Source organism: Thalassophryne amazonica, chromosome 19 (genome assembly GCF_902500255.1).
Source record: "Thalassophryne amazonica chromosome 19, fThaAma1.1, whole genome shotgun sequence".
Classification (NCBI taxonomy): domain Eukaryota; kingdom Metazoa; phylum Chordata; class Actinopteri; order Batrachoidiformes; family Batrachoididae; genus Thalassophryne; species Thalassophryne amazonica.
The window spans coordinates 55,901,908-55,926,227 of NC_047121.1; the positions used below are offsets into that span (position 1 = coordinate 55,901,908).

Consider the following 24,320-nt stretch of genomic DNA (forward strand, 5'->3'; position numbering starts at 1 on the left):
AAATGAGTCGACTGTAGCCGCACATAGACCTTACTCTACTTTATCATCTTTTACTTGGAACTTTCAGAATGAAGGCATTCAGATTTTTGACATCTACTTGCCACTGAGTCAAGACACAAACTATTGTTCAGGACGCACGTGAGTTAAATTGTTTGAAGAACAGAAGATGAAGGAGATGGTTTTTCCGGAATAGATGGTTTCCTTGTAACAAAAGTGTTGGCACGCCACCATCTCTGGCCACTGATCCTTTTGGCGCCCTCAGGCTGATGCGTCAGACCAAAGAGAGTCTCTGGGTGAAAAAAAACCCCTGACAAGGCCTGAAAACAAGCTGCTCAGTGCTCACAGCGGAAGTTGCTACACGATGCTGTTTGAGAGAAGAGCGCAGCCTTCCTTTTCTGATAAGGGGATAAAGCTGTTTGTATGTGTGGAACACAACAAGCTTATTCCACACAACGGTAGCCCTACAGCGAGGCAAGTTGAGGCAAGCAAGGAGTGTGAAGGGGTGCCAGCAAGACCCAGTGCACCCGGATACCCCGCCAGTGCAACAAGACCTGCAGCGCAAGAGGAGCAATCATCCCTCTTTTGTCCTACCAATCTACATTGTGTGTGTGTGTGTGTGTGTGTGTGTGTGTGTGTGTGTGTGTGTGTGTGTGTGTGTGTGTGTGTGTGTGTGTGTGTGGTGGGGGGGCATGTTGTTGGTGATATGTGTGAGGTTGTTTTTCAGAGCTTTTTGGCTGCTTGCCTGCAGACGTCGTAGTTTTCTTAGTGCCGCTGCTGCTGCTTTGGCTTTGCAAGGCACAGGATGCCTATTTGGCTCCGGTGACAGATCATATTAAAGCAATAAGCTGCTTTGAGTGTGTTATTTTAGCTCTAATGTGAGTAGAGTTGCTGTGCATGGCTGTGTGTAAGCGGTAGTCTGGTTGTTCTGAGCAGCGAGGTGCTGGGTTGGGGGGGTGGATGTGGGGCCTCACAACGCTGTGGGAAAGGAAAGCAAGCTGCTACTGTCACATACATCAATGCAACACAAGCAGATGTGTCAAACGGCTTCACGTTCACACCTCTGTGCATACTAGCTTACACACAATAACGTGCAGCAAGTGTGCCTTTGGCCTGTAACACACAGTTCCACAGAACGATGATTGAGATTCCAGGTGGGTCTCAGTAAATGTGTGAAGTTTCAGAAGTGTGAATTTTCCACTTGTGCACACACACATGCACATCACTTTCAGCGTGGTGCTGCAGCAACAGAGTTGCAGCTACAAAGATGGATTCCCATGACGTTTCCTACCCTGTTCTCAGTGCAACCTTCTAGCAGTGTTGTTTACCCAAAAGATTACAACCTTCTCCGCTCCTGGAAGTAACAGAAAGTTCTCGCTGCAGCTTATTATTTGCTCACCGCTCCTAAACCATGAAGGCCGAAATAAATAAATATCCAAACCGTACACGCAGTCTCTTCCAGGAAGCTGCAGGTGCCTTCTTCCCACAAACCACCTCTCATTCCACCCCTGTGCACGATGCTCAACAGAAACCACAAAATGGTTTATTGTCATAAAACTGCAAAAATGTTCTTATGTTTGTGACTATTTTTCTAAATATGGATCGGACCTTTTTTGGAGTTCATGCTGAAAGGTCGCGGTGACTCCGTCCTGTGTGGGTCAGTGTAAACACAGAAGAGTGAGCACACACACACAGAGTGGCCATTTTACTTCACAGGTAGGTAAACAGGAAAGACGCTCAGTCCGTGAGTTTAAGGGGGGAGTGGCCATGAGTAGGCGAAGAGAGCCGAGGAGCAAAGCAGGCTGAGCTTCTCTTTGATTCTGAGAAAATGTCTTCTTCACTTTATCACAGTGAATTAAAGCTGTTTTCTGCAGCTTCTGCACATAATTCTATAAATCTAGTCTGTCCTATTTCTGCATTTGGCGTCAGCAAATATGAAGTGGAATTTTTGTCTGAGTGGAAAATTAATTGGTATTTTTGCCCCGAAGCTTATTGTGCATCTGTCGGCCCAAGGAAGCAGTAATCACGCCGTCGTGAAATTTAAGACAATGTACTTCTTTTTCCCTTCTTTCAGAAGAGAGTTGTCTAATGGCGCCACAACATATCTGACCGAAAAAGATGGGGAAGTAGCAAAAAATAAATGCCAGGAATCAGCTAACAGTTGAACAGTTTGGTTTGAAGTATTGAACTAATTTTTGAGGAATCAGTGAAAATATTGGTTCAGATATTTTTTATCCTTCTGTCATTTATACAGGTTCTATCCAGCTGCGGGTAGTGGTGGGTTTCAGCCGACCTCAGGATACGTTTGATAGATATGAGATTACCCAACAACCTTTCACCCCAATAAGCAATTTAACAACTTCCACAGCACCACAAAAATGCAGGATTAAAGCCACCAGAGGGGTGATGCACACCCTGCATGTGCACATAATGCTGCACTGTGTCAAAGTTTGGGACTTTGGCTCCTGAGCTTTGAAGGGCTGCTGATGTCGCATAATGGTGTGATCCTGGAGAATGTGTTTATTCTGACACTTATAATGTAGTTTCAAGGTGTGCATCCAGCTGGTAGCGCATTCTGATCAATCAATTGATCAGAATGACACAGCTGCCAAAGTGTTAGAAATGGACAAATACACCAGGCCAGTGTCCCACCCGTTGTTTTGTTAGACAAAACGATGTTTGACAATCCAGTTGGACAAGGTGTGTTGCCAACTTCATGACACCGAATGACACAAGCTTCACAAGCTTCATTGTTCAGAATGTACAAGCTGCTTTCTGAAATCAGTCCAGACCTATTGAGTATCTGCCGCAACATTCCAGCAGATTTATCAGTTAGCCAGTGTTTGCTTGCCTTCTAATCACCGACTGACCCGAGGGAGATGTAATGCAGCACTTATCAACATGGTTTCTCAAAGAGAATCATCATGCTTTGTGATTTGCACAGTCATCTGGTGTGAGTTATTTTCACTGATTCTGTGCTAAATTTAAATTCAGGTGGACATGGATTGCTGCATTCTGCAGCTTTCACTTAAACAGTCCATCGTGACTCCCTCTGAGCACTCAGGAAAAGGCCCGGCGTCAGACGTGCATCCCCTCCCCTGGCGCTGATACACCTGTAGGCCTTTCTTTCAAAGACACCATCTCCATTTACAAACATCAAAGTTGCCTTTGAGAGAGCAATTCACACCGAGGGCGAGCCTTTCATCTGATTTGTGGAGCACAGGCGTGGTCACAGGGCCGATTTAAAGAGATGGGCGCACCTGGCAGGTGCATGAGCCAAGCACAGTTCATACACAACTCTGCACATGCTATCGTTTTGTTTACAGAGAGACTGCAATATCGCAAGAAAAATAACACAGCAGATGTCATTGTTTGTCTATTTGCATACTTTGTACAGTGTGTGCTAAATGCAAATAGGATCAACCCGCCAAATCCAGCATGCAACCCCTCCGCCCCGACTCCCCATCCATGCCCACGCCCGCCATTCTCCTCCTGGCGCTGTTCGAACACACCCAGCCGAGTAAATAGAAGCGACACAACAGTGCTCGTGTGATTTCTGTGGATGTGTGCGACTGAGGGTGGGAAAATGTGAACGTGCTCAGCTGGTGCGCTGTCTAATTTTGTTGACAGTTACACTTCTGTCAAATGTAGCTTTTCTGGTTTATTCCAGTAGTTGCCACTTAGTCTTCGGTAAGATGCTACACAACAACCATTCACATTTTCATCATTCAGCACACAAATGTCTCTCACTACTCATTCCAAGGCCATGTCAGGTCAGGTCAGGTCTGGATGCTTATACCGGTGCCACGAGTTCGTACATCCACCACACTGTGGAACCGCCCTGCGTCCTTTTTGGCAAGCACCAAAGCAGGTAACTGGCCCATCCCCACCTCCAGAAAGTAATCATCTATCTGCTGCAGTGAAGATGACTGTGCACATCCTCTTTGCCATCTCCATCTGCTGAGGTTCCCAATAATGAGGCATCTGCCTGCTGGATCATGTCTCGAGAAACGCACCACATGACCAAAATGTTGTAGCCGTCATTCCATCACAATGCAAGTGATACGTCTCATTTGAGCCTCCCAGAGTAACTGCTCATCTGACACAAAGTCATTCCAGCAGGATCCAAGGACCCGCCAGAAATTCCTTGAACTAAAAACATCCATTCATGGCTTTAAGTCACTCGTCAGCCTCCATGTCTCACAACAATATACAGGTCCATAAACACTTGGACCTTCCTCTGCAGAGATGTCGATATCACTAAACACTTCTATCCATTGACCTCATGACTCCCTATGTTCTAACCCAGACATTTCTGCATCTCAAAGACAGATGGGTTGAGAAGGGTTTGAACCTTGCTTATGGTTTAATGCTGTATAAATAAATAAAATGAACTCATTACGTCACGTACGCAGGCTCATGACGTAAACGCCCTCCAACCATTATTACCTAAATGAGGATTTTTAAACTATTACTTGTCTTTATGACATCACAAGGAAAGCAAAAGGCAGAATTCTGTGGCAAGCAATCATATCTGTTGAACTTTGTGATGTCATGAAGCCAGTGAGCGAAATACTGGTAAGGAGATCAAATGAGAACAGCGAAAATATTTAAAAATGTATTTAATCTTTGGATATGTCTGTTTGAATTCTGACATACAGCACATCTCCTCACCTCATAAGTCACACGGATATAAAATTGTTGACTTTTTAAAACAACACATATTCTTTCTACACACCAGGCTTTTTAATTGCTATTTTTTGTGAAATCTATCTAAAGGTTTGCTTCACAAGCTCAAAAAACATTTTAACCTTTTTTTATTTTTATCTGTCTGTGTCTGTCCTGCGGTGAGTTCATCTTTTCTTCTCAGGTTATGATTCATTTCAGGCAAACATTGTGAGAGTGACAGAAATACAAACTGCTCTCTCCCGGTGGGTAAATAGGCGCCGGTTGATGTCATATGAGTGACGGAATGAGAGAGGCGCCAAAAATATAGTTGTGGGATTAATTGCAGAGAATAAGCCTGCAGAGTGCATCAAGTGCACAAGTGGTGTCGTAGAGGCGGCTGAGAGCCGCGACACAGACAGCTCGTCTCAAACTCAGATTACCCGACAAACACTGGCCACCTTCTGACGTCCCGCGGACTGTTTGAACAGTCATACAAAAAAAAGAAGATTCTGCTGTATTATAATACACCTGAATTTTCTGTACAAAAGCACAGTACTGGTGATGCTAAAAGCTCCTCCGATTTCAGGAATACCTTTCACCAAATCGATACAGTGCGTTTCAGCTCTTGCTTCTATTTCCTAATGAAATCTGTAGTTAACAATATTTTCAACATTTTATTTTTCTTTCTTTCTCTCATAACACACAATTTCATTTTTCACCCTCAGTGGTCTCAACTTCCACGTGGTGACCCATGACTTCATTTATACAGCGCCAAACCACAACATAATCCGCACCAAAATCACACTTTCTTGTTATATGCAAACATATAACAAAATGAAAAACTCTGTCTCTGATGCAGAACCTCCAATGAAGAAATCAAATAGTGAATAGATGAGAATAAAAGTAAAGTAATAAATACTGCTTACTAAAAGCACATTTGAGAAAGCACTTTCCAAGAGTAAGGTGTTGCTTTACCCACCCCCTGAGCAAGCACATTGGCAGCAGTGGTTCAGCAGAAGCTCCCTCAGGTGTTGTTGATTACAGGAAGAAACCTTCAGCAGACCAGACTCCGAGGTGTGACCATCTGCTTTGGCCATTACTAACAGTATCAAAATTTAAAAGCACAACAAAGAATTGTCAAACCTGCAGAGACAGAAATGTTGCAGCGAAGCAACCACACACAGAGTCAAGTGGGTGCAACGACCGACGGTTAAAAAAAAAAAAAAACTCCAAATGGAGCAAAGAATGAAATAAAACTGTGGTGTTAGTGTTGACGTAGGACCACATAACAAACACAGCCAGAGTTTATTATGTGTGGCTCACAACAACTTCACAAGTCAAGATAATAACATAACAGAAAATGTTTGGCTCCTACAAATCTCATTTACAAAAATATGATGTTTGTAATAATCCCAGGTGAGTTTTTCAACCCCTTAAGGGCTGATGTTCACCCCAGAAGAAGAACAGTCATGTGGTTAGTGTTGGCACAGAGTGTGCACGTCTGCTAAAGCCCAGCAATGCAAGGTGGGTTTGTGTTTAACTGCATTTAAGTGCACTAGAGGGTGCTGTTTCACTGTTGTCCAAATGACAAGGAAATCAATGGGTGGACGGTATAAAAACTGTCCGTAAAAACTGTAGTTTAGCATCTGGCCCAAGATCCAATCAACTATTTCTCTCTCCACTACACTTAATTGAGAACTCTTAACAGACAAGAATAACCTGACCTCTGTAACGCGCACAATACTGTATGCAACTAGCTCTAACCTTATGGCTCACAGGCCATATCCAGCCCTCAGGCCAGCAGTTTGACACCTCTGTTCTTGTTTTGTGTTTCTTCAGCTCCAGCATGCCCCCTCTTGTTCTTGTTGTGTGATATGACAAAGCTTCTTCTCAGGCCTGTGTGGAGGAGATCTTTCATCTTCAGCTTCACTGTTTGTGCTCTGACTTTTGCTTCAGCAGAACTTTTGTAATATAGTGTGACACATAGATTGTGGGGGAGTGGTTACATTGGTGCAGTGACGAATGCCGGATGTGTAATGAGGAAACCAGCAGCACACAAAACAAGCCACAAATACTTCACTGCTCATTCAGCCCGCATTCTGTTGATGAAAAGAATATGGTTTATGTGAAAAAAAACATGCATGGCCAAGTGTGGGTCTGTCTTACTGTTTGTGTATTTTCATAAGTCATAGTTATCTTTGTTATTTTGCCGCAGGTGCTGCTGCAGTCCTGTCCGTCAGGTTTTCCCGAATGCATCAACATCCCCCCCCACGCCAGCGCCTCTAGCGGCTCAGCTACCACTCATGCACATACAGGGCCTCGACAAAGCGACGGTAAAGTCCCACGCGGACAGGCGGAACCCAGCGTGGCCAAACCTGGCTTCAGCCTCTCCGCATTTCAACTAATGATGGGTTTTGAGGCGACACCGTGGGGCAAAAGCAAGCGTCACTGACCTCAGCACAGGAACAACACTGGGATCAAAGCAGTGCTGAAATGCCAAACTGCCTCAAAAGATTTATAATGAGAAAATACTGCTTGTTTTATTTGTTGGCAAAGGTTCCCCTCTGCTTTTGGCCCAAAGTGTTGCACAGCCAATTTAATTCGGTACCTTGTGGTTGGGGTTAGAATCTGATTGTATTTATGGAGCTAATAATGTCAGAATAGTAGTTTATGACTCTCTTAGAATGTGCTTCTCACTAATAGAGACACTCCTTCACAACTGTTCACACACAAAACAGCACCACCTCATCTTAGTTTCCTGCTTGCAGCAATGTTGTTGTTTTGAACATTGCACGGCTGCGTTCCTTCTCCAAACAGAAACTAGAAGGGCACTCGGCGAGTTTGTGTGGTACACCAGACTGTGTAACACCCTGAAGGCACGGTCATTTGACTGTGATGGGATTTGCTCCACTGACTGACTTCATGTTAGCACACCTGTGTACAGTGGCGCATGCACAGGTGATGTTTTCAGTTCTGTGTGTCTGTCCATGTGTGTGTGTGTGAAGAACATAACCTGAAGAGTTTGGGTCTGATTTGGTCCAAACTTTGCAGGATGTTTGAGGGTCAGCAGAGGATAAAATAATGTGATTTTGGCAAAAACTGATTAAAAGTCGGGGCCACAGGCCAGTCTCAAAATTTAGGATATGAAGTCACATATCACTTTTCTGTTGGTCACATGACCTTAGGTGACCTTTAACTCATTGAGTGCCAGCCATTTTCAAAGTTCAGAACATCCGAGTGCCAGGATTTTTTCAAGACGCATAGAAAATTGAGTTCTATGTCCATGTCAACAACAAACATACCAAAAGAAACTTCAGACTTTCCTTTATCATCAGGAAAAAAACGTGTTTGGCACTGAGCGTTACTATCGGAAAAAACGCGCTTAAGAGCCAATGGCATCGAGTGAGTTAAAGATCCAACCCAATGTTGTTTAACTCAGTTTGGAGGATTAAACCTGGTGGAATGGTTGTGTGTTAGATCGGCACAAAGGGGTTCAGTTTTGGGCAGACTGGATCAAATGTCACACAGAAACACAGATTACAGCATCAACGAATCACAAAGAATTAATTTGCATGAATCTCTTTCGGATACGCAAGGTGGACCCTATTGTTCCCTTTTGACAGTCAAAATGTGGATAAATGCACCAATTCCAGTTGTAAATGAAGGTGGACAAAGATCCACAATCCTCATCCGGATCCCAGTCCACATCAAAATTTAAAGGGTTCTTCCTCCTGACAAAATTGATTTCTTAAAAAAAAAAGGTGTGTCCAAACTTTTGACTGACTGTGTGTGTGTGTGTGTGTGTGTGTGTGTGTGTGTGTGTGTGTGTGTGTGTGTGTGTGTGTGTGTGTGTGTGTGGTGTAAAAGTTTGGGCACCCCTGATAATTTCCATGATTTTCCTTTATAAATCATTGGTTGTTTGGATCAGCAATTTCAGTTAAATATATCATACAGCAGACAAACACACTGATATTTGAGAAGTGAATGAAGTTTATAGGAGTCAGAAACAAAATTAGGCAGGTGCATAAATTGGGGTACCCCAACAGAAAAAAAATCATCAATATTCAGATCCTCCTTTTGCAGAAATAACAGCCTCTAAGTGCTTCCTATGGGTTCCAATGAGAGTCTGGATTCTGGTTGAAGGTATTTTGGGCCATTCTTTACAAAACATCTCAGGTTTGTTGGTTTACGAGCATGGACAGCCCACTTAAAATCACACCACAGATTTTCAATAATATTCTGGTCTGGGGACTGAGATGGCCATTCTAGAATGTTGTACTTGTTCCTCTGCATGAATGCCTTAGTAGATTTTGAGCAGTGTTTAGGGTCGTTGTCATGTTGAAAGATCCAGCCCCAGCGCAACTTCAACTTTGTCACTGATTCATGAACATTGTTCTCAAGAATCTGCTGATATTGACTGGAATCCATGTGACCCTCATCTTTAACAAGATTCCCAGTACCTGCACTGGCCACACAGCCCCACAGCATGATGGAACCACCTCCAAATTTTACTATAGGTAGCAAGCGTTTTTCTTGGAATGGTGTGTTCTTTTTCAGCCATGCATATTGCCCCTTGTTATGTCCAAATAAGTACATTTTAGTTTCATCAGTCCACAGCACCTTATTCCAGAATGAAGCTGGCTTGTCCAAATTTGCTTTAGCATACCTCAAGCAACTCTGTTTGTGGCGTGTACACAGAAAAGGCTTCCTCTGCATTACAGCATCATACAGCATCTCTTTGTGCAAAGTGTGCTGTATAGTTGAATGATGCACAGAGACACTATCTGCAGCAAGACCATGTTGTAGGTTGTTGGAGCAGGTCTGTGGGTTGACTATGACTGTTCTCACCATCCTTCACTTCAGCTTATCTGAGATTTTTCTTGGCCTGCCACTTCGGGCCTTAACTAGTACTGTGCCTGTGGTCTTCCATTTCCTCACTATGTTCCTCACAGTGGAAACTGACAGCTGAAATCTCTGAGATAGCTTTTTGTGTCCTTCCCCTAAACCAGGATGTTGAACAATCTTTGTTTTCGGGTCATTTGAGAGTTGTTTAGAGGCTCCCATGTTGCCACTCATTAGAAGAGATGCAAAGAGGGGAAACATTTGCAAATGGCCACCTTAAATACCCTTTCTCATGACTGTATTCACCTGTGCAAGGAGGTCAAGGACTAGTGAGCTTACCAAATCAATTTTGTGTTACAGTAATTTGTGGTGAATGTATTCAAATCAATAAAATGACAAGGGTGCCCAAATTTATGCACCTGCCCAATTTTGTTTAAACAATTATTGCACACTTTTTGTATATACTAGAAACTTCATTTCACTTCTCAAATATCAGTGTGTTTGTCTGCTATATGACATATTTAACTGAAATTTCTGATCCAGACAACCAATGTTTTATAAAGGAAAATCATAAAAATTATCAGGGGTGCCCAAGCTTTTGCATACAACTGTATATACACTTCCATGTACCAGAATTAATCCCAACCGCAAAATTGATGTGTTATTCAAACCAACATAATTACCAATACAAGCATGCGGCACTGTCTGTTTGCACTGTGCATCTGAATGCAGAGCTGTGGCTCCCAATATTTGCAGAAATCTCAGATGAGGTGCTTTCACATCGTGAAGCTCTTTTGCAGATTTGTCCTCCAATGAATTGGCTCTCGCTGCTGTGCGGCAGAGTTTTAGCAGCGCCTTGAATTCTCCCTGCCCTATATTAAACAGTGTCACTTTATAGCACCCAGCTCCAGTGTAAAAGTAGCGTGGCCACTCTGACGCCTGAGCTGTTGTTAATGTACACAGTTATTTCAAGCCGAGGTGCTCACATAAGCACACGAGATTGAATTTATGCACAGGAACACATTCAGCTCTCTCTCTCTGTTTTTGTTTTTTTGTTTTTCTGAAAGGCAGACAATCAAATTGAAACCATCCGCACACACACACACACACACACAGTTTATTATTGTCTCCCTGTTTTGCACTTTTCTCTTTTATGCTTCTGCAAATAGAGTCCTCTATGTTTGGTGGAGGGGTGGTGGGGGGGTGGTTAACGTCCTGTGCCCCTGGTCACCTGGCGGAGCGTGCTCGCCCTGACACTTGGTGCGACTGCTCTTCTCTTTCTCTGCTGTGGTGTGTTTTGACTGGACTGGATCCACCCTCCACAGGCATGACTGCAGCTAACCACCCTTTCAGAGACCTCGAAAACCCTTTACCCTATAAACACCACCTCTCCATCATGAAACTCGACCCATCTTGTCTCTCCTGCCTTGAGCTCATGAAAATTCAACTGCGGTGTTGCACCAAATTCTGTAGCCCACCACATTCTGTGGTCCAAGTTGGAATTTTAACTATTTCAGAATACAAATGTTGTTTTTCATGCTCCCAAAAAATGATCCCTGCAGGTTTTTTCGTGTCACAAGTAGTTTGTCTTTAGAGCACAGTGCTTCATTATTTCAGTTTTTAGTCATTTTTTTAAACCCTCTATCAGTGTTTGATGTGCTGTTGCTACACATTTCTGTGTCTTACTCGATTAGAACATTATTCATCTGTTTAGTTATTTACTTATTGAATGAAAAATATTTGCAACAAGAGCACTTAGAAAGCTCAGCCAGGACCCAATAATCCTTGAATTGTGCATCAAAATTAACTTTAATTTACATCAAACTTCTCTGAATGTTTTTTTTTTTTTTTTTTTTTTTTTTTACTGCAGTACATCTGGATATTGATCTGGATTTGCCTGAGTGAGTGTCAGTGATTATGTGAAGCTGATGAGTTTCATCAAAATATTAAATAAATAAATAAAATGCCCCGTCACAATCTTTAAAAAAAAAAAAAAAAAATCCAAAATCCATCAGCACCAAAATGTCATAAATTCTTCCTCTTGTTAAGACGAAATACTCCACCAGTGTTTGTTGAACTTGACTGAAAATGTTATGAGCAATTAAAAAGCAGATATCAACCACAGTGTAATAGTTTCTTGATAATATTAATCATTCTCCAACATTTCACTGAGATTAGTTGAAGACTTTGTGAATAATCCTGCAGACAAACAGATGCCATCAAGCTCATAACTTGCTGGTCAGGGGTTATTTTAACTCAAATATGCCACCCTCGTTAAATTTCAGAATCTGTGGGTCACAACTGGGTGTCTTTAGAGACTGACTCATAGGAGTAACAGTACTCTCTGCACCATTACTCACACCAGCGTCTTTAAACCACATGAGAGTCTATCTGTGGCTGAACGGTGACGCTAACAGCCAGCCTGAGCCAGCGGCGGCCCGGCGGACGCTGCTAAGTCAGAGACACTCGTGTGTCATTCAGGTAGGACCCTCTGCCTGACCCTGAGGAGGAGAGGTGTCCACTGAGCCTGCCCTTGTTGTGGCTTTTAAACGGACTCCTCTTAGTGCTCTCTAGTTTTCTTTAATGAGATTTACAATTTCATCTGACTGGACCCTCAAAGCCGTACTGTTCCACATCTACACGCTAAAAGCTAACGTTAAGCACGACTGCCACACGCCCGATCCACAAACCAAGCTTTAATGTTATAATCAATTTTACAGTGAAGGATGTGACACAAAATTCATCGACTCATCAGATTCTGTGACCTGATCTGGTGCTTCAGCTGCGTACTGGGTGCGGCGATTAAAGAATGTTGTTTAACAACTCCTGTTTTTTTTCTGTTCAATGAAGAGACTTGGAATTCAGTTTCTGTGGCACACTAAGGTAACATATTAAAAACCTAAATAACTGTTTTCAGGTGATGTTACGCTAAAAACCGACTCAGTGCCCTGTTGTGAGAGAGGTTTTTAAGCATTGTAATTAAAACTCTGCATGTATGACTTAAGATCTTCTGTCCAACTACATAATTTAATGACACTAACCCCCCAAAAAATCCACAACAAAACTCCTCCAAAAATGCAGAATGTGTCATTACATGTGATGCTTGTCCGGTGAAAGAGTTTTATCAGTGACCTCATGAGACAGATCCGATAGCCTCATCTCTTCCTGTTCTCAGCTGATGAAGCAGGTCTGGTTCAGAATTTTGTGACACACTGTTTGATTTGCCAGACACAATTGTGCGCTGGTACCAAGTCAGAAATTGCCGCCAAATGCTGCATTAAAAATTCAGTTGTGCTCACACTGACTTTAGAGACATATCACAAAATTTAAATGCTTTTCTTAGTGACTTTTTCACCACAATACTTTATTTTTGCCCACAAACCTCAGCTGGATATGGAGGGTTTTGAGTTGTTATATCACAAATCAAACTGGCAGATCACAGTTTGGTGTAGATTTTAACCAGTTAGTGGATGATCGGCGGGAGTTGAAGCTTCATTCCTCTTGCAGTTTTGGAAGCATAACTATCTGCATTAAGGCTTTTTTGTTTGTTTTTACAATTAAAAATATAATAATAATTTTATAAAACAAAATTTTATTTGTACACTTTTACTTATGTTATATGTTTTCATTACTGTGTGTCAGCAGGATTACTTAAAAACTACCAGGTTGATTTTTATGGCACTTGGTGGGCCAAGAGAGAATGCATAAAATTTTGAAGTAGATCTGGATCGCAGAGCCAACCACTCCAAACGAATTTATTTATTGTTACTTTCTTTAACACTTGAGACATTTTGACATTATTTCTTCAGGGTATATTTTAATAATAATAAAATAAATCAGGCATAACACATTTTGGGGGTACAAATATCACAGAAGAGACCTTGGCAGAGGTCTGCGCTCTGAGTGTCCTTCTAGTTTTACATCCACAAGAATGATGTAAAACTTCTGCTTAAATTCTGCACACATGCACGTGTTCCACTGGCATTTCAACTTGTTCCACGCAGTGAAGATTGTTAAAGAACTGGAACAGTTGTGCGATTGAAGTTTGATAGCAGCAGAAACCCGAAGCGTCAGTTCTGGAAAATATAGTGTGATTTGTGCATCTCTGTCCTCAGTGCACGTGCTCACGCTGTTGGACTTTAATACGTCATTTTATTTTTATGATTCTTTGATAAGCAGTAAACAGATGCTGTCACGTGGCTCTGCAGCGCTCATGGTCGGAGAGACTTTTTCCCCTGAAACACGTGACATCAGCGTGCGTGCGTGTGCGTGTCGGGTACTCACTGCGCGGTTCGCGGGGTCCGTCCACGGTGACTTTGATGGCGCGGTGGTACGTGGCCACCTGAGGCGGTCCGGTGAAGACGGTGATGGTCAGAGTGAAACTTTTTCCTGAAACACATCGTGACATCAGCACACTTCAGTCTTTCTAAAACGAGCTGCGAAACCTTGTTATTTTTTTAAGATGTTTTTTTCCCCTCCTTCGACTCCAAACCATCACCAGCTTTTGTCTTTGAGTGGGAGGAGAGAAAAAATCACCCGTGGACCACCGTCTTCTGACGGCCTGTCTCTGCCCGGTATGATTTAGATTATTGAGTCAGTGTGTTCCAGATTGCGAGTTTATTGTTCAACAAGACTGGATCTTGATCTCATCTGCGGGTCCACGTGGGGGAGGAAGTCAGCACCACGCACGGATGCGGTTATTAAAAAAAAAAGGCTGGAGTTGGAGAGATGAATTCTGAAAGGAGAATTCCTCTTTTTTGTACGTCGACTCAGAGCGCACAAAAGGCTATTTGGAGATTTCTGACTTTGTGCGTGAAAATATGTTACATATTTTAAAATACTCTGGGTGAAAAGATTTAAATAAGTGTGACTTTTAAAAAAAAAATTCAAAACCACAAATTATAAGATATCTCAACCTTTGTTTTGTGTGTGTCTTTGTATTTCCTGCTTGTTTGCGATTTTACGCGCAGCAAACGCGCCCAGGTTTTTGTAGTCGTTGATGCCACTCATTGTTTTTTGTGGTTTGTTTTCATCCATTACTCAACATAAATCACGTGGAGGATTGTTATCTTAATCCCTCGGATGAAGAACTCTTAAAGCGTGCGTCGTGACGCGTGCCATGTGTGTCGGAGGGCCGGACGTCCAACGCGGGGTGGGGGTGGGGGGTAAATGAAGCAAAACATCAGACAATTACGAAAAAGATCAAATAAAGTCTGCATGACAAATATGAAAGAAAACGTTTCCTATAAGTACTGTTGGTCAAAATCAAATAATTTATCACATATGAATCGTTAATGTATTACAGGAGGCCCAAAACCATCATGGTCATGATTAGAATAATAATAATTATTAATAATTCACCAAATCAGGGAGTCTCTCTCTCTCTCTCTCTCTCTCTCTCTCTCTCTCTCTCTCTCTCGCTCGCTCTCTCTCTCGCTCTCTCACCTCTGCCGCTCCTCCCCACAAAGCGCAGGTCGTTGAAGCGGGCCACCTGGTTCTTCATCACGGCGGAGGCGTTCCTCAGCTCGGCCGAGTAGTTCTCGTCGTTACCGGCCATCACGGTCACCAAAGTCCCGTCGGGGACGTCGCCCAGAGCGACGACCTGCACGGACACACAGCCGGTCAGTGTCAATTCAAAATACGCTGAACGGCCGCCGTGCGTAAACCCGCATCCGGCCCCCATAATATGACACACCACCAATAGAGTCTCGACTTCACCACAACGTCAGCAAATAAAGAATGTCGGATTTTGACTTAAAAAAATAGTTCAGAGTTATTTTAGTGTAGAAAAATTGAATGATGCATTTAGCCATCATTTATTTTCCTTATTTTAATAAAGTCCATTCTAAATTATCCATAAAACAGCAATTAATGTCACCACAATACGAGAATAATATAATGGTATAATTTCAGGACTACAAAGGATATTATTATTTTTAGTTGTTTTATTGTGTTTATCCTTGGTAATAGATTTTGTGTATTTTATATGTAATATATTGAAATTTCAGTAGTAGTCGCAGCAGCAGCAGTAGTGGTATTAGTACAAGTAATAATAATATTGATGACGAAGACGTGTAATTTCCAACTTGTTTACAAACCAGAAGTTTAAAATAATATAATTCGTGGATTAAAATGTCGGGGTTATAACCAATAGATTTTTTGTCATTTAACAATGTAGTTTTTTACAGATGTGATGAAAAATGGGTCGTGTTTTCATAAATTATTTCCTCTATCAAAATATTTTTGTTCTAAGAACAATTTTTAAAAAATACCCATGAAGCCTTTCTCGCACATAGATGGCAGTTAAATTATCGCCGTGTGCGTCATTTGGATTCACATGCTTTAGATGTTAGAAAGTCATGTGCCTTGCCTTGAAAGCCACGGGGAGCGTCTTGTTGCACCTCCAGTGAGAGGGGAGGACGGAGCAGAGGAAGTTGGGGCTGTCGGTCCGGACCAGCTCGCCGGCGTGGTCCGCCAGGACGTCCACCACGTTCCTGGTGTCCGGTCTTGACCTGAGGGGCCCCGGGGTGGCCATGGCCCCGTTGCCGTCTCCAATCTTACTGCAGGGGAAGGACGTGGAGGGCGGCGTGAACCGTCTGGTGGTGGGCGGCTCTACGGGAATATGCATCACAACAGCTTGGGTCAGTGCCACCTGGCTGGTCAGAACTCTGCCGACGGTCTCGGGAGTCCTCTGGACGCGCGCGAGGATGGAGCCGAGGGCGCACTGACTGAACACAAACGATAAGTGCGCTAGATCATTAGCATCTGCGGAACATCAGGCTTACTGTGTACTCCAGAAAAAAGTCTTTTGAGCTCGTACTGAAAATTGCAAATCAGTCAGTGGCGCCGCTATTATTTGGCGATTAGTGATTGTCAGCGGGGATCAGTGTAATCCAGCAAAAAAAAATAAAAATAAAAAAATTGGTGCAATCCAGCTGACTTCCTTGATTAAACACAATCACCTCGACTAAAAAGAGCCAAACTTTGCGAGGCGCGTCTTCAGGTCTCCGCTGGAAAGGCAGCGACGCTTCGACGTGCTATTTACACGAACTGAAGTTTCACACCAGCGTCCTTTTGTTGCGTAAAAAAAGTTCTGCCAACTTTATCCTGTCCGGATCCTCCCCACAACAAAAAAAAACACAACTTTACGCAGGCGTAAGACTTTTGCTTTGCGTACATTTGTCTGTCCCTTTACGCACGAAGGAGCCGCGAGGATGAACGGAGCGCAGAGTGCCGCGATATTATTTTACCCGACTCATTTTAGTGTTTAGTGGTTGGGAGTGTGGAGATGATTTCCACCAATGAGTCTGCTGGGTTGGGCTTTCAGCAGACCAATCAAACTCTCCGCTTCGTCACCGTGTCACATATACGAGCTGAATTACTGATACATACAGTGTGCGCGTTTCTGTGCGTGTGTGCTTCTGATGCGGCGTACACGCGTGAACACGGACACGTAATGGTTTTTGGAATAATGCTGACGTGCAGGGCGTTAAAAAAAAAAAGATAAAATAAACAAACATGTAGGAATTTCGCATAAAATATAAAATAAACGGCTTTAATTCTGCTTGAGCACAAAGTAACCCCTGGTAAACTGCACCTGTCACGCACGTGCACATTTGGAATGGTTCGAGCTGTGGGTGTATTCTTATTGGCTTGATTATAAAGCTGTTATTAGACAGCAGGTATTTGTTTTAATAGAGTGGAATTGCGGTTGCACCATTTTAATTGTCTGAACTAAATTAATTCAAAACTAAAGACATAAAACGGCGAAGTTTCTTAATTTTAAAGTTGAAATGCTGCAGATGAAATGAAGTCCCTGCAGTCACTGCAGCTATCAGACGCTAGTTGGCGCATTTGCCTTTTCAATCAGACTGTGTGCAGACACATTTCATATCTACAAAACTTTGATCTGTGCCACAAAACGCTCGAAAAAAAAAGAATTTTATTTGGAGTCTGTTCAAATCAGATGAACGAATCTAGTTTTTGACACATTTTTGTGACAGAGGAAGGAATCTGTGGAATTTTAACACATTAAATTAGACTGAACGCAGGGTTTTACACGTTTTATTAAATAAAAATACAGTGATTACAGACACACTCGCATAAATTCGTTTAATAATCACATATTGAAAGTGTAACGAACAACATTACTGAATACGTAATTTGAGTAAGTTATCACCTCGTTGCATTGTGTAATTTCTCTGCAGTATCCGCTTTTCTGAGGTGTGCATCTTTGAATATTAAAGATAGATCTGATTTTTTTTTTATATTTGAACTGAGGCAGAAGCTAATATTTTAGATTTTTCATTAAGAACTCATCATCCTTACAGCAGTTAAATACTTCAGTTCATTTAAGATAAAGAAAACCATGCAAAAAAAAAAAAAAAGATTTAGCAGGCCGTTTTGATTGTCGTTAAAAAGCATTTTAAAAATTCAGGTTTTATTTTAGTAACCGTTTTCAGGCGTGTGCGCGCCATTCTGCGTGTGTCTAATTAATTACGGATAATCAGCTATGAGCCATCAAACTGGTTTGAGAGTTTTCTTTAATTTCTTCGTTAAAATCAGTCACATCAGAAGGCGCAGGGGATGCAATACTAAAACAAAACCGATATAAATCCCACAAAACATACTGACGGGAAAAACACAGGCAAGTATCACAACAGTGGAATTTTATTTCGCTATTTCAATTGTTAGTAATTTTTACAGGATCAAACATTATGAGAAGAGAGGTGAGAGAAATGCTGCTGTAAGACAAACATTAGTTACACAGACAAAGTATAATTAAAAAGTAAAACGTGTGTCTGTGATTTTTATTTTATTTTTTATTTTAGTTATTATTTTATTATTTTGAGCTCAGAGATATTGGCATTACATTTTAGCAACTTCATTAAAATCATCTTGTCAAATTTCAGTTTGACAGACTCCAAACAAAATCTCACTTCGTGGCTGTTTTGGTCTATGCAGCCTGATCTTCTGAATTTTAACTAGACTTTAAAATATATGCATCATTGTATGCACTTGAACTAATTTTGTATAATCCGAATGTATACAAATTGTCCAAAGTTATATGGCAACAACAACAAAACAAAATGCTTTTTTTAAGGCATAGAGTGCCCTTTAATGAACAGTAAATCATCACTTGCACAGTTTTTTGTTTTTTTTCAGGTAATTGAGGGCATGGGCACATGAAGATATAAAAGTCACTGACTGTGTCTTGGACTTCATTTCCATCAGTCATCAAGAAATACAAGGAATAAGGTACTTTACAGTAAATGTGTCTGGATTAGGCACTTCTCAAAAACTGAGTCACTGTGCAAGAAGGAGACTAGTGAGGGAAGCCACCAGGACACATCTCTAAAGGAGTTGTAAGATTCTGTGGTTGTGATTGGAGAAACTGTGCACACTGCAACCTTTGTCTGTTGCATCTGCAGTTGTACAGCTTCATGGTGGAGTGGAACAGTCAGATAGTCTGCACAGTACTGTTTATGTTTCTTAATGATGGATGGAAAAGAAATCCAACACATAGTGACTCGGAAATGTTCATGTCCATCCTCTGAGAAAAAAGAAAGAAATCTTTGATGATTTAGTGTAAATTCTTCACAGCGTGGCAATAACTGTGTGCAGAATATATTTTCTGTCTGAATTTATTCTAAATGTCACTTTCTGAAGGCATATTGTTGCATTGTTGTTGCTCAATAATTTGGAATATTTTCTTAAATATTCTGATGATGCAGAATTGGTTCATTTGCAATTTCTCAGACACTGAAACAGTCATCAGAAGACATTTTACAAATTTAATTTAATTGTGGTATAATCTCCTATAAATAACAATGACAATAATAATAATAATAATAATAATAATAATACGTAATAATGATCCGGGAAAATAAAAAGATCTAAAATCCACATCCAGATCGAAACAGGAATTTAATGGCTTCTTCTGCATGAGGGTTCCAACATGTTTCATGTTTCTAACTGGCAGAAAAACATGCACCAGTGAAGTCTCACTTAACTTTATCTTAAAGAGTGCTGGCTTTTCTTTTTCTTTTCTTTTTTTTTTTAACCATGTTAAAATGTTGGACAAAGCCCAGCTCATCGATGATGACTGCACAGATGCATTGCTCCTTGGAGATGCAGCTGCAACAGCTGTATTCCTGCTCTGCACAGAAATCATCTCTGAGCAGATCACCTATCATGTGGTCTCTATTTTCAGTAAAGCTTGACTCCAGCAATGACAATGCCAGTGATATTTTAGTCATCCTCCTGCCCTAGTTCATTATTAATATGTGACCACATGCCCCAGCTACCGCGCACATCTCTAATGTGCGCTCCGGGCGCCTGTCACATTTAGACCTCCACATTTCAACGCGCAGTTTCTACGGTTTCAGCCGCACAGGCGTTGAGGACAGAGGCCGCCGTGCCCCTGAACGATTTTTAATGATTCGGGTGGGTTGAGCATGAAATCAAGACAGAATTCCTGGAGGATATGTGAAACCTCTGAACCACCTCAAATAGGCCTCAGGATGCATGCATGTAGTGAAAGAAAGAGCATCCTTCAGGTTTTAATCTCATTCCTGTTTATTGGTGGATTGTGATCTGTGAGGTTGCATTCATCACTGTAATTTGAGTTACTCAATAATAATTTACTTTATTTGTGTCGCATCTTGTACAATAGATATACAGCTCAACATGAAAAAAAAAATTTAAATGGAAGAAAGCAAGAAGAAGACTAAACATTTGAAAAATTCAGAATAGGTAAAAGTGAGATCCAGGGTGTTGTTACCCATGATGCCATTAGGGTGCCTCCAAATGATGAACTGGCTCGACCCCTAAGCTACATGTGACATCATTTGTTTATCACCTGTGTCCAATGCTTTCATTTTCATTTTGTTTATATGCAAGTTTTTCATCTAAGAGCAAGACTGCATGAAATTTAGGTGTAAATTAGGATCTAGATGTGGTTTATGGAACATTTGTTACGTTTTTTTTTTTCTTTTTTTACATAAGGATAAGGAGCCATTCAGGGTTTAAATGTTTTTGTAAAAATTATTACACTGATGACTAAATATCTCAATAATGCATAACTTAGTTTTTGGGCTGATTCGGATAAACATCCACATCTGACAAGTGAAGTCCATTCAGAAGGGGGTGACATTTAAGATGTTGCTGTATTATATTGTCTGTAGAGCCTGACAGATATGATTTTGTTGTTGTTGTTGTTGGTGGTGTTTTTTTGTTTTTTTTAAGGGGCTGATACTGATATTAGAGAGGAAAAAAATTACAATACATTAAAAATGACAGGGATTCCTGACATTTTGTTGTCAAACCTGTAACATGAATTTTATTATAAATAGGTATAGCTCTAACCAATGTATGTCACACTGCTGTTGCAGTGTTTCGCCTGCGTTCACTTGGATTGGCAGTTGCTGTGTTGCACTACTGAGCATTTTTTATAAAACAGACCTCTCTGTTTTGGCCCTGCCTAGGTGGTGGCATAGCGACTACTTGTCTCTTTGTCACTGTAAAATGACTACTGATTAAAAATGAATGGCAGCTGGTCGCTTTGCCTTGATCTCTTGCAGCCTATGTGACCAAGGGCTGATGGGGGTCCCAGCCATGCTTGACAACATTGAAACAACATCACTGGAGCAACCTCAGCTGGACAAACTACATATTCCAACAGCCAAAGTGTTTTCTTAAAACTTTTCTTATCAGCAAAATAATGCAGATGCAGATATGCTCTTGAAAGGCTCATATCAGCTGATATTATTGACCAGCTAATGTACTGATCGAGCTTTAATTGTTTGGGATATTGAAGATTTTTTAGCCTTGGTGGAGGCCTGTACTCTCTGGTTCTTGTGGTGTGACCTCCTGATATCAAAAAGGATGTTGTCACTATTGTAGAGTTTCAACATTTATATTTCTGCACCAGACCTCCAGAGTTTCTCCAGGTGAGAAACTGACAACACGGGTGATGTTTGGCTCTCTGAGTTGTGTTGCTGAACTGGTGTGAGCTTAAAGTCCCTCAGTTGACAAACTGTCAGGACCTGTGTGTGTGTGTGTGTGTGTGTGTGTGTGTGTGTGTGTGTGTGTGTGTGTGTGTGTGTGTGTGTGTGTGTGTGTGTGTGTGTGTGTGTGTGTGTGGAGGCATGATTGCCTCAGGTGTCTGACAGAGGAGGGTGGAAGTCATGTGATGGTGTGTGTCTGCCTGTTTGTGAGATTTTCTGAAGTTTTTGTGCAGGGATGGTCTGTGGACCAGTGATTAATTTTTTTTTTCCGTTTGAGAGAGAGACGGGTGATCAGTCTGACTTTTGTACCCATTAGGACTTTGTGATGTCATAAAAGGAGATACAAGTAAAAGAAGTTGAATAACAAGATTAAAGATTAAGGTTGGGCTCTCGACCAAACTCTGGGTGCAGGATTGTTGTTTGAAATGGAACAGTGTTGTTGGACTTCCAACACAATTTCTTGTCTGTGTGTATAAACCGAAGGGTAATCCGTTTATTTAGGGTTACACGGGTAATGAGTCAGATTGTAAAGGCTAATGTGAGTTTGAGCTGCGTTAGCCCAGAGACCGGAGGGAGCCCTCGGGGTCTGTAAGTTTATACCTGACTCCAGATGCCACCCACCCTGCTCTCACTTAAAAGAAACTTTGAAGATGGATGCTAATATGTGGAGCGGACTTTAAAGTTTTTCCTGAAAAAGAAAAAGTGATCTATCGGCCTGTGTAAACTCCAGGGCTATTTTCAGACACGCACACATAAGCCTTTGGATGGCAGCTTTTCATTTGGAAAAGGGGCTATGGGGGCAATTAGAAATAGTTTGAGGTTCAGCGATGACATAAGACAAAGATTTCTATCTTTAGAGAAGCTGCGGCGGTCACACATTTCTGTACATTCACAAATTACAGGGCGAGGATGGCCCTCAACCCGCTGAATGCATTCCTTCCGAAAAGTGTCTGCTCAGATTTCAGCCGGGGGTTTCTGCTCAGTGGAAATATGAGCGTTCTGAATGGACAACTCCTATGAAATGGAGTTTTATTCCTCTCGGATTAAATTAGCTCTACTTTGGGCCTTTTTTGTATGAATGATGAATTCTGCGGTGGCTGTGGAACGCCAGGCTTGTTTACCCTTCCCTCCTTTTTTTTTTCTAAACCTAGCTCAGTATGAAATGGACTTTTTCTGCTTGATATGACAAGAGCGTCTGTGATTAGACGTCCAAGCATGATGTAAGTCACCAAAGCCATTTGTGGCCGTCCCCTCAAAGCCAAATCATATTCGAGCGTCGGAGTGTTTATATACACGAGTATACGGAGGAACTTTTAAACAACACTGAGTGGCTGCAGACTGTTTGGGTTTCGCTGCTCTGATGGCTGATTCGCTCTCAAATTTTGATTACATAATGTGTCAGCACATCACAAACCGCTGGTCATTTTTGCCCATTTTGATGTTCAGACAAGAAAATAGGAAACACATTGGAAAATTTAGATAATTTAAACTCATATTTCAGTGCGTTTGTGGCAACTTTAATTATAACTGAAACTTTGTTTTTGATTCTAATAACAGTAAAAAGCCTTTCCATTTTATTCATCCATCATAATGTGTCCGCCAGGTGGGGGGTGGAGCCTGTCTCAGCATGGATTTTCTGATAGTATATTGCAATATTCTCTGTATATGTAATGTATTTTGGGCGTATTTGGGAGGAAAAACAGATTTTTTTGGTCCACTGTACGAGTTCTCAAAAATTTTAATTTTTTATCATCATAGAGGCAATGACACCTCATTTTTAAACTCATACAGTGGGCCAAAAAAAATCAGTTTTTCTCTCAAATACACCCAAAATACATTGCATATACTGAAAATATTACAATACACTATCAGAAAATCCACTACTTCTCTTTAGTACATATTTGCATGGTAAATGATTGTGATGCACATCAATTTCAGGTTGGTTTTTCCTGATCTCATTACAGATCACAATCCATCATTATACACCTGAACACTTGTTACTCACAGCTTTGTTGCTCCTCTTTACATAGAAAATGGATTCAAAGCACTTTACAACAATATCTCACAAACACACATACACACACATGTTGTGATTTAAGGACCTTGCCCAAGGGACATTAGTGATTTTGCTGTTTGATGGACAGGCTTGGGGAGTAACAGAATACATGTAACAGCGTTACGTAATTACGTAATTAGGATACAAAAAAAAGGTAACTGTATTCCGCTACAGTTACAGAAAAAAAGACGGATTCAGATTACAGGTATACGTATTTACTCGTATTTAGTAAAAATGGGGATTAGTTCACAGGATTACAATTTTAATGCATTTTATGATATTATCTGTATATCATTTTTTTTTTCTTTGAAACGAAAATGTCCCTTCATGGACAGCGACGTGACGTCTCCTAACCGGGCAAAATATTGATGAAGTACCCGGCTTTTAATGCATTTTCAATGGAGATTCCCGACTGAACACACTCAGAAAAATGCTCGCAAAATACGTGTTAAAAAATGACATTTTGACCTGGATATCGAGCCAATAAAATTAAATGACATTAAATAACTAGTAACTCTATCGGAATACATTTTTAAAGTAACCCTCCCAACCCTGTTGATGGAGAATTGAACAGAGGATCCTCAAGACCCATCATTTCCGCAACAATCTTAACCTCCTTCATGAATAGAACAGAATAGATGTTTTAAACTTAAACTGCATCAGGTGACCCAGACTGAAGGAGCCGCCTGGTTCTGGTCTCACTGAGCCAATGAGATGTTTTGAAGCAGGGAAGTGAAAATATCATAAGA

At 41.4% G+C, this 24,320-nt stretch overlaps 1 protein-coding gene across 3 annotated transcripts in view; it reads right to left on the reverse strand.

The window, feature by feature from the left end:
• Window positions 1-16,750, reverse strand: part of runx3 (RUNX family transcription factor 3) — a 50,418-nt gene extending 33,668 nt beyond the window's left edge. Inside the window, exons 1-3 of one of the 3 annotated variants that reach the window (XM_034194936.1) lie at window positions 15,878-16,750; window positions 14,953-15,109; window positions 13,792-13,896 (exon numbers count right to left, since the gene is read on the reverse strand). In XM_034194936.1, coding sequence (XP_034050827.1) covers window positions 13,792-13,896; window positions 14,953-15,109; window positions 15,878-16,135 — 520 coding nt within the window. In that variant the 5' untranslated portion in view covers window positions 16,136-16,750. The remainder of the gene's footprint in view (window positions 1-13,791; window positions 13,897-14,952; window positions 15,110-15,877) is intronic. The other 2 variants (XM_034194934.1, XM_034194935.1) reach the window with 2 other exon arrangements.
• Between the last annotated feature and the right edge of the window lie 7,570 nt (window positions 16,751-24,320).